General features: G+C 31.3%; 1 protein-coding gene across 1 annotated transcript in view; it reads right to left on the bottom strand.

The window, feature by feature from the left end:
- Positions 1–2,122: 2,122 nt before the first annotated feature.
- Positions 2,123–12,066, bottom strand: part of LOC111048378 (protein O-mannosyltransferase 1) — a 31,405-nt gene continuing 21,461 nt past the window's right edge. The window contains exons 12-14 of the mRNA XM_022334251.2: positions 8,231–8,357; positions 6,078–6,252; positions 2,123–3,926 (exon numbers count right to left, since the gene is read on the bottom strand). Coding sequence (XP_022189943.2) covers positions 3,743–3,926; positions 6,078–6,252; positions 8,231–8,357 — 486 coding nt within the window. The 3' untranslated portion in view covers positions 2,123–3,742. The remainder of the gene's footprint in view (positions 3,927–6,077; positions 6,253–8,230; positions 8,358–12,066) is intronic.

Below are 12,066 nucleotides of genomic sequence, written 5' to 3'. Positions count from 1 at the left end.
TACATCGTCCAGCGATCCAATACATTAATATTAAATATAAAAATACAATAATTGGCACCCCACAAAAAAGACCTTCAGTCCAGTAATGTAAAATACTTTCAACATTCCAACCATTCTTTTGTGCCTTTTGACAGAAGAATTTCAATTACATATGGAATTCATATTGTGAACCCCAGCCCCCCACCACCACCAAGTGAGCACCGCTGGATTACAGCAAGTTACCTTTCCAGTGTACCATTGCAAACTCAAAACTACAATGGTAAAATGCACATTTTTAAAGTTTGGGCTACAAAATAAAGTACATGTAATTGTATCATTCCTGGCAATTCTTTTTCTATTTGCTCCAATTAAGTTAAAAATTTCTTTACTTTTCAAGAATTTCTTGAGAACTAAATCCAAGACAAAATGTATGAGATTGCCTATAAAGTTGAAATTTAAGCTGCGTTTACACCAAAGTTATTAACAAAATGTTAATAACTTAATCCTTATAGATTCTATTGGATTGAACGAGACTTGACAAACACATATGTTCATCATGCTTAGGCCTACGGTATGATAAGTTATGTTCAATCTAATAGAATCTATAAGGATTAAGTTATTAGCATTTCGTTAATAACTTTGGTGTAAACGCAGCTTTAGTTGTCAACTTAATGGATAGTAGGCTATAACTATTAAAGTGTATCATTTGTATAAGGAGCCAGGTAATGGATCAAAAATTAAGTAACACAGGTAATCAATTACATTAAAAATATAATCGTATATACATCATATTATAAGATGACACATAAAGTTCAAGAGAGCATATTGATCAATATTCAAGAGAACAAAGTACTTTCACCTGTAATATAAAAATAATACAGAAATAAATTATCCTGTAATATTATTTCACAGCCTTGTGGTGGATTTCACGAGAAAATAAAATTTCAAGGAATAATTTAACAAATGAATTAATCAGATTCAAATTTAAGTATTTGATCGTGATTCTCTTAAATATATATTTAATTTTGATAACAATATTTAGAAATGATGTAATTATTCATAACAATAATAAATTAAAATTTTCTAAATTGATGAAGTAACATAATGATAATAAACATTTCATTTGTAATAAAAATCAGTTAAATAATAATTTATGATAATATTTTTCTGATAGTGTATAGCTCGACTTCCTGCGGCACGACTGATGACAGCGATTAGTCAAGAAAGCAACTACAGTATTTTCAACCGAGATACGGTACCTACCTACTATACTTGTTTATTAAAACTGAACATTAATACTGTACTAAAAGTTGCTGTAAAATGATAATATTTATAATTGTTCCTATTCATGTATGTTTATTTTTGTATTCATGCTTTTTTAAATCCACTAGGAGAAAACATCTGGGCAAAATCAGATCAGATCTGGGCAAAAACAAATCAGAATACGTAGCCTAGTTATACTTCACCAAAATATGGTTTAAATATAATACGATCAAATATTTATTGAATAATTACATTGATGATATACATTATGATGACATACATATTCTGATTCTATAATATTTTAATAATAATATGGTTATGGTCCAGTACGAGAGACTGACAATGAGCGGTCTGTATTTCACTCTAGATTTGTCAGATCTGCGCGTGCAGAGTAGCAATTCAAGATGTCCACCAGTGCTCTTCTCCTAGCAAACTAACTATATTTCGACTAATCGCAGTCCACAAAAGCCCATCTTAAGATATGAACATGAGAAAACAATAATTGGCATGTTTTAACAAGAAAGAAAATTTAAATTAAAAATAACAACATGAGTTGGACGAACATGGGAAATAAGTATCTATTAACAAACTCCAACTCAAATTGAGATACAAAATAACTACAATAATTTTACCTACCATGCCACCTGAATTGTATTAAACAATGATGTATTTCTAGTTAATAGTAAAACATGGAGATTGAGAAGAACAAAAGTATTTAAGTAGGATAAAGATAAAAAAATACATAAGTTTATAAGGTCATTGATCAATTATTAAATCATCACAATAATTGTGATCAATTATCAACAGCGCTTATGTAATCAAGAATGATTCATTATGACTACATTTGTTCAAGAAGCAATCACATAACATAACATTTTTATTTTAAAAAAATGCAATAAAATTGACGGCTAATGTTACTAAATAATCTAGGGCAGATTCCATAATAAAATAAAATTATGTTTTTCTAATTATTTAAAGAATAATTAAATTTATACATTACCTTAGCCTCTAATAAACTTATGAGATACAAAGTACAATTTTCAGGTGGGGAATTCATATGATTAACATAGTGTTTCCGAAAACTTGAGAAGTGAACATAAAAAAGTAAAAGAAGACTTTTATAATTTTGAGATATATTCGAATCTTTTAATCTTGATAATAGGTGAATTAGTGAAATATAGTAACATAAAACTTTCAATTTAAATTCCCTTTTCTAACTTTAAGGAATATTAATCATCATATTGGTGTCAGCCAATATTATAAACTAATAATATTTGGCTTTTCAATCATAATCATTTTTTAGTCAATCGACTGATAATTTATATTATATCAAAATATATGTTTCATAGACAATAAAACTTACTAATAAATAAGTAGAATATCTCTCATTAATGGAATAAGTCAACTCATAATAGGTACTACTTTTAAACAATTCCCTAAAACATTTCAAATACGTAATAAAGTACATACTTTGTAATAATGTAATAATTAAAGTAGTAAATGCATGTTTCAAAACAAGACTTTATGTGAAAGTCTGCTTTAAACCAGAGTGATTCAAGTAATTCTACACAAGAGAGAATTTACTCTCAACTTTTATACAAGTAATAAATCCAACTGATACTTCTACCTAAATCCAGATTTCAATTTTGTTGATACGATGAAACGAGGGGATCAGTCTTGATTTCAACAAGGAAAACTTTCATCCATCAGTCATTTTCAAAGTTATTCGAAAAAACTGTTAAATGATCAATTTGGAATAACATCTCCACATCAATAATTGATAGACAGGGTTTATATAACATATAACTCACATCCATGTACCTTGCATGGCTCTTTAAATCTATACGACTTATAAAAGTCTTAATTCTAAAGGAATGTTAAAGATCTCCCAGCATTTGATTCATGCAATTATATTTCAAGTTCAAACTCTATAATCGTATTCATAAAATTCTATTACAAATGGATTAAGCTTCAAACTTTACATGGAGAGACTTTTTTTAATGTATGATACACATTATTATTCTGCCTGTTGTTGCATATACAGAATAAATAAATGAAAAAATAATGAATAACACCCCTGACCTTTGCTTTCAACTGACTTTTCCTGCAGTTACAGACTGACAAACTTGCTGCCGTAGTTTGTTCAAGCAGCTCTGAAATGCCGCTAGATCGCGTCTGCTGTATTTCAAGTTATTTTCTATTTATGGAGAAACACAACTCATTTAAAATACAAATAACCCTGCACACATGGGGCTACTGACTTTTGTTTTAGTACAAGCCGTGTTTAATTTGGTCCAATTTGATGTTGATTTAGTTTTGCTATGAAGTCTTTTGATAAAAAGTATCTTCTTCCTGAGAAAGAGTGTGGAGTTTTGATTATTGGGAGAGAAATCCTTTGATTATGAGACATGCACAGTTGTACACAGATCCTAACACATGTATACTAGCTGTATGTACATTGATCTACATTCAGAATTGGATGGTAATTGGATTGAATAAATTATTTGTGAATGATGAAATCCCACGTATCTTTCCACCTCAATTTGAGAACATCATTTGCTGACAATGACACAGTGCCGTAGCTGAGTACACTGAACTTCTGGAAGATATAGAGTACACTCACAATCCAAACTCCCAATACTGCTTCGAAGAATCTTCTGAATATCGAGAATACAGGAATCATACTGAAAAAAATGAAAGTTTATTAGATGAACAATGTTGATTAACCAGAGTACAATGGAAATCTATTATGAGAAAACTGTACCTATTTTGATTTCCAAGCAATACAAAACCATGCGAGTATAGTATTTTATTTCTTTACACAAGTTAAAAATATTATTTAGTATAAATTACAACTAGTTTATTACAACTGAAAATTAGTATCTGTCATTACATCAAACTGAAATAAACAATATTTCAGTAATCAAGGTAAAGGATTCGAGAAATAATAAAAATATTAACACAATGAACAATTTCAAGCACAATATAATTATAATCTATTAAATAACTGGATAAACATAGATTGACTATTCAAAAATATTTTATATCAAATTAACAAGAGAATAACTGAAATTCAAAACAAACATAGGTGCCACAAATAACACTCAGTACCAGAAAATTACAAGATTAAAGAAGAAGGGGACATTAAAAAGTAATAATGATCACATTTTATGATAAAAAAAAAACAAAATTAATAAAATTCAATAATTTCTCAATTACTTTTCTGAAAATTGTTTTAATTATTCTGCAACAATCCTCGAAGAATCGCCAAAAATCCACTGAAGATTTTTTACAGCTTTACATCAGAATAGAGAGTGAAGTGATTCAGATGTATTATGTATTGAGAAATTTTATAGTTACTTATAATAATTTAGTACAGACAATGAATGCTCAAAAGAGGGTATAGAGGGAAAAGTTTGGAAGACAATTTTTGACCCCGCAGTTCTGTTTAGGGTAGTAAGGAGGTAAACATATCAAAAGTCCCCACCCCTACCCTTTGTGCTAAAGGGGGTGGGGGTGGTTCAAAGGTACCATTTTTTTGTTTCACCCCCTACATTAAAGTTGCTATAACAATGAAACGAAAACTTGGAATAGTGAAATAATACATCATTTCAAAGAAAATTTAATGCTCTACGAACCTAAGATAATCATTAATTTTTACGATGCATTGGTGGAGAGTTATAAGCCATGAAAAAGAAAAAATAGAATAAAAACCTGTTATTTCAATAATTGTACACCTTCAAGAGCGAATATCTCGGGAACTGTTGGGAATATTACAAAATTCCACTGAACAAGAAGTGTAGAGAATTTATCAAGCTTCATTGTTCAATAGTTAGTCATGTCGGTTGAACGTATTGTTCTCAATATATGAACGTGGAAGCAAAAAGCTAAAAATTCAATTTTTAAACCACCCTCATCCCTCAGCACATGAGTTAGGAATGGGGACTTTTTATATGTTCTCCTCCTGACTAGTCTCAAAAAAGCTGCAAAGTCAAAAATTGTGTTCAAAACATTCCCTCCAAATTGCTTAGTCAATGGTCTATTGTTGAAAAGGTGGATATTCACACTCAACACTGCTGCAACAGTTGTAGGGAAAAGCGTAAAAGTGTAAAATTATACATCAAATTTAAGAGAATTTAATGCTCTATAGGCTCATAATCAGGATCGATTTTTCCGATCGATGTTTAAAAAGATACAAAAGCAGAAATATAAAAAAATGGAGAAAAACGTGCTTTTTTAAAAAATGATACATTACTAAAAGAGCGGATATCTCGAAAACCTGAGAAGATATAGAAAAAGTTGTGAGATGAATATTGTAGGAAATCATCTAAGCTTTAATTTTGTATACAACAGTTATGTCCGTAAGATACATACTTTTCGAGTTATATGGGAGAAACCAAACATTGGTACCTTTGAACCACCCCTTCCCCCTTAGCACAAGGGGTAGGGGTGGGGACTTTTGATATGGTTACCCTTACCTCCTTACTACTACCCTAGACAGAACTGCGGGATCAAAAATTATCTTCCCAACTTTTTCCTCTATAACCTTTCCATGACTGGACTATTATTTAAAATATCCAATGAAAGCTATATAAATAGAACTAAGGACTTCTGCTACTGCAAATATTGACCAAAGAACTAAATATCAGAAGTTTGAAGAATGAAACTGTCCAAAAATTCCCAGACCGGGAATCGAACCCGGTACCTCTCCGTTAGTGGCGGAGCGGCTTTACCACTTCGCCCACCAGGCACTCTCTGAACAACTTCATTCAATTATGTTGTTAGCCATTCAGGCCAAGGCATAAAATTTTAAAGTATCGACAGTATATGCTTACCAAATTAAGTCGTACAAGTGCTCAATGAAGGCTGCAGTGAGTAGAACTTTGAATGTGAAGGCGGGAAGGTAATGATGCAGAAAAAGTGTTTGTTCCACAAAAAAGAAAGGCAGATAGTGGAACAAATATCCCATAAACAATACTTTTCCCACTTCTACAAAGTGATCCCATGATTCTGTAAATAAGTGAATAAATCAGTACAATGTGTATCAAATTTAAAAGTAGCTCCACAAGACACAGTGATTATAAAACATTAAATTGAATATAAATAAGACATAAGTTGACGAATGTTCAATGGAATGATTTGTATTAGATCGTATTAGTTCAATCTAAACTGATTATGTTACACTGAGAATGTTTTGTAATTAATAAATTGAAACAGTTATTGGATTTGAATTATTACAGATTTTTCCACTTTTTTGCTCAAAGCTTGTGCGTGGGTAATATGAAGGATGAGGATGTTAATGACAATGAAACCTACAGACAACAGTTGAACATTCTGAGAATGGACCTACTATAGTATTTTAAGGCTGGCCACTAACGATTGAACGAGCATGCAAATACACAGTCGACTTACATCGTTTTGTCATTACAGCTGTGATCACAGCTAAACGCTTCGTGCAAAATATTTTTAGGTTAGGTTTTTGTATTACTTATCCAATTTCTGACAAACCACTCTCGGTCTCAGACAGCACCGTATCGCGCATGCGTTAGTAACGGTTTTTCCCCGTTCCATTCAGTCAGTTCTTTGAATGTAACATTCTTTGAGATGATGGTTACCGAGCACCGTATCTGGAGCCGTCATTCCATTTCGATGATGATATTATTATCCAATGATGATTTATCATTAAATTCGATATAATATTCAACATATTATCATCATTTCATTTAATAGAAGGAATAGTACTTTTCAATAATATAATTAATAAAATATAATGGTTGTTATTTAACAAATGTTAAAAAACACTACATCTAAGTCAGCATATTGTCATTTCAAAGCAAAAACCTAACCCCCTAACCTCCTCTTGTATATTTAAAACATTAATAAACATAAATCTTGGTAAAAACCCTTCCAGGATATTGCAATTTCAAAGCAAAATCCTAACCCCCTAACCTATCTTTTCACCTTTGAAATATCAAAAACCATAATTTTACCTATACCCTAGCCCTTTCTAGCATATTGCAATTTTAAAGCAGAAACCTAACCTAGCCTCATGAAAAATTATTAAATATAACTTGAAAAAACCTAACCCCTAACCCCTTCACATTCAATACTTTGGATGTCAAAGCAAACTCCTAACCCCCTAACCTATCCTTTCACATTTGAAACAACAAAAACATAACTCTACCTGGACCCTAGCCCCTTCTAGCATATTTCAAATTCAAAGCAAAAACCTAACCTATCCTTATGAAACATTATTAAAATATAACCTAAATAAAATCTTTTGAAACAACAAAAAAATAACTCTACCTGGACCCTAGCCCCTTCTAGCATATTGCAATTTCAAAGCAAAAACCTAACCTATCCTTATGAAACATTATTAAATAAAACCTAACCCTTAACCCTATTTTGTCAATTAGTTGAATTTGTACATTGTTGATAAACGATGTGGCAACTTTGTTGAATGATACACAAGGATATAAAAAACAAAAAAATAGCAACACCATTGCAAATAACACACTGCCATTATAACGTGGACCTCACTATATTTACTCAATGAATACTTGTGAATTATGTGATAACTGTGACCGTTGCTGGCCGTTACTCTGTATCTGAGACAAAGAGAAGCTGCTCAATTTCTGTTGTTTATTTTTCTTCGCTCCTCTATTTGAGGTTAAATTATTTCTCTATCATTTCAAATTGTAATTATTCTGTTGTTATTTATTGCTATTAGTTGTTTATTTTATGTTAGAAGCATCTCGCTGATTTAGTGTCGTTCAACCGTTTGTGGCCAGTCTAAGGTGAGTGCAAAACCATAGAGAAGTAATTTTGAAGCTTACAGTTACTAGTTAGCTTAGGTAGTCTGGAGCGGTCACCCGCCCGACAGGAGTACCGAGAGTTATACCTTATCAATGGCATGGTGACCGAAGCTAAAACCACTCCCCAAATTCAATAAATGAGAAACAAAAACTTTCAGAATGTGATGGCCAACCTGGTGAAAGATCGTAGCAACGTCTCCTCCTTCGAAGCAAATACCACACGAAAAATGTAAAGTACAATATCACGCTCATTGTACCGGAATACCACACAATTATATTCCCAAGTAGATGCACTTGCCCCTGTAACAGAAATTGATGTTTTCAAACGACTCATTCTTTTTAAAAATAAACTTTCATTTGAGTTTTCGAATAAGTTTTTTGTGAGTTGTTGCAAACATCAATGAGATGAAGGCAGACTCGTAGACGTAGATTATAATATTATGATCTCAAGACTCTATCATCAGGTATCTAATGATATCTAAAAGGTGTCAATGTAGGCTATCTAACTTTAAGTTACTCCTTTCTTAAGGAATTTGAAAATCTTGGCAATGACTTGTCTGGAGGATCAGACTACAATAATTTGAATTACTTTATTCAAGATTTCAAGTAAACGAACGTCACCCATTTAATTGTCTAAACTAGAATCATCTAAACTTTCATAACAATAATAATTTTTAAATTGTATGTTTTATACATTTTTTACTTTCCTTGCCCTATTAACATAGGTAAGGAAAGTATTGCTTTCCGAAAAAAATTAAGGTACCCCAATTTCTAAAGTTCTATACATTTCAAGGTCCCCTGAGCCCGAAAAAGTGGTTTTTGGGTTTTGGTCTGTATGTATGTATGTATGTTGTATGTATGTATGTATGTATGTATTATGTATGTATGTATGTATGTATGTATGTATGTATGTATGTATGTATGTATGTATGTATGTATGTATGTATGTATGTATGTATGTATGTATGTATGTATGTATGTATGTATGTATGTATGTATGTATGTATGTATGTATGTATGTATGTATGCATGTATGTATGTATGTGTATGTATGTATGTATGGTATGTATGTATGTATGTATGTATGTATGTATGTAGTATGTATGTATGTATGTATGTATGATGTATGTATGTATTATGTATGTATGTATGTATGTAGTATGTATGTATGTAGTATGTATGTATGTATGTATGTATGTATGTATGTATGTATGTATGTGTATGTATGTATGTATGATGTATGTATGTATGTATGTATGTATATGTATGTATGTATGTATGTATGTATGTATGTTGTATGTATGTATGTATGTATGTATGTATGTATGATGTATGTATGTATGTATGTATGTATTGTGGATTCGCAAGAGCCTCTGGACGCTTAACACCTGTAATTCGGATAAAAAATCAGCCGGCAGAGCTGCCTACACCCGTCCAGAATATCCTACAATTCCACAAGAAATAATATTTCCGCCGTACTCTGATATAAACCGCCTGAGAATCAGGTGTGATAGCCTACCAATATCTCCAGGCAATTCAAACCCGAGCACAGCGAATGTAATTTATTTCTTATGAATAACAAGTAAATTCAATATTGATATTCCAATACCTGAAATAATTCCTACAGAGAAAAACCAATATGGTAATTATAGACCGAACTGAGCAGGATCTAATTAGAGAAATTACTGAAACTGGTTAACAATTATGCAAATTTATTGATGAATTATAATCGTTAAGAATCAAATAATAATAATTAATTAAATAATTGACAAATTGGAATAATAGAGTTTTCAAAATTTGGTAATAAATGTTCTTGATATGAGATAATAAAATGAATGTTCTTGGTAATATAGTGCAATTAGGATTTTAATAGGGGTTACACGGTATTATAGGAGGATATAGTCCTGCACTCTTTCACAATAATTAATTGATAGAAAATTGTAGCTTTCTCAATTCACTGATTGGATAGAATAAGTATTTTTCGCTCACCAACTCGATCGTGGGGCCCCAATTCACTTAATAATTTTATTTCACTTGAAGATCTGGCGTGGAATGGCGTCACCCAGGATTTAGTTTCACAATTCTTCCTCAGGAATAAGCTTATACAAATTGAACTTGCCTTCCAATTTAATTTAAGAGCACAAGACTACAGAGGAGCTACACATTTAACACACTGGATATATTACATTTAACAAGAAGAGAAACCATTTAAACATTAATTTTAATAGGACAAATTAAACGGGTCCTGATAATTCGATTCTCAGAAGGCAAGTGTCTCTTCTTCCCAAAAAGCGGAAATCACCTGGTCTTCTTCTGAGAAGAAGAACCACGTGATTTGGGCAAGAACCAATCCTGTGCCTAATAAGAAAAAGTCCACCAATGGGAATTTTTCCACGCGGTTTTAATATTTAAATTAGACACAGAGGTTCGAAAAACACAGAAAATGACAAAAAATTACGTTAAACGGGAAGACTATAAAATTAAAGCAGATGAACAGAAAATAAACAGGGGTTGCAGAAATGAACAAGCTTGAGTTAGTTTTAAAATGAAAACAGACAATATAGAGATATCACAGTAGCACAGTAGCCGGCAGTATCAACAGCTGACAGATAGGCTTGTCATCAATTTTGGCGCAATTCACTCTAACCTAATTATTGAAAATAAGGTAGTAAACAACATTGGTAGGCAGTTGACGAATGACTCTGACAATAAATTGGTAAATTATACGAAATAATACTATAAGAATTTAATAAAACTATAATTAAATGAGTTTTACATAATTTGACGTGAGTACATTTGATTTATGCCTCAATTATACATTAATTTTAGAAAATATGCTGGCATAGGCTTTGTATCCTGACATAAAGCCCCCAAATTAGAAAGGTTTTAGGCAATTAAAGGCTTTCTAATTTCAATCAAGAAGGGTACAATGACATATGCTAACTTAAAACTACGACTTAGGGTCTATCACAAAAAATTCACAGCCAAGCAACAATCTGCACAAAAAAGCATGATGTTACAACAAATATGCATGGCTTTGTGCCGCAGCAGTGGTGCCAGAAACCACAAACTAAGGTCCCGGGATTTTTGCCCAGTCAGACTTACAAAGGAAGTACAGAGGTGGGATAATACCACATGCACAGAATCCAAAAAATCCCTACGGTGAGAGGATGGGTGCACAAGCCCCCCATCACTCCTCACAGAATAAAGAGCAGAGGTGCATGAGTGAAATAGACCTGCATAGAGTGCATAGAAGATGCCAGAATAACAATATCAAAGGGCCATGCCAACAATTAACAATTTTTATCAAAAATTTACAATTTAACATTAATAACAATTTTAATCCAATATTGCAGGTCTGTTAAAATATAACTATACCAAGTTTCATCAAGTATGCCAGCTTACAAAGATTGATAATATCTCTCTGTGATTCAATACATTTAACTAGTCTCCACTTGTTCAATCAAAATTTCTACCCTGTTTATTTTTAAAGCTTGATTCCAAAATTCCCTTCATTTCTCAACATTTCTATACAAAAATACAATAAGTAACATAATATTCAAATTTTCCTATAAATTAGTTGCTGAATGCATGTTTTAGATTTCTGATGCATCATATTTTTTTTTAAAAATACTAATCACATTTATGTGATTACAATAATTTCATTTAGTTAATAACAATAATAACATATAAATTAAGAATTCTAATCTATAGTGAGCTTTCATGCTACAAATATAATATTCAAGATAATTTTATCACCAAATGATAATTAATAGTTAATAGTGCATGTATAATGCAACAGCACAAATGATAACAACAATAATATTTCAAACAAACAATACTAATAATAATGACGACCATTTAATGGTTGATTTTCAATCACAAAAATATCCTACACCTAAAATTATTAATAAATATCATAGCAGACTATTTTTCTATTTATCTTCAATTTTTTTTTTTTTTTTTTTTTTTTTTTTTTTTAGAGTAAGTAATAAGCTAATTTTTCCAA

This window comes from Nilaparvata lugens, chromosome 3 (genome assembly GCF_014356525.2).
Source record: "Nilaparvata lugens isolate BPH chromosome 3, ASM1435652v1, whole genome shotgun sequence".
Classification (NCBI taxonomy): Eukaryota; Metazoa; Arthropoda; class Insecta; order Hemiptera; family Delphacidae; genus Nilaparvata; species Nilaparvata lugens.
Note: the sequence above shows the minus strand (reverse complement) of the source record. Positions and strands in the feature narration are given on the sequence as shown.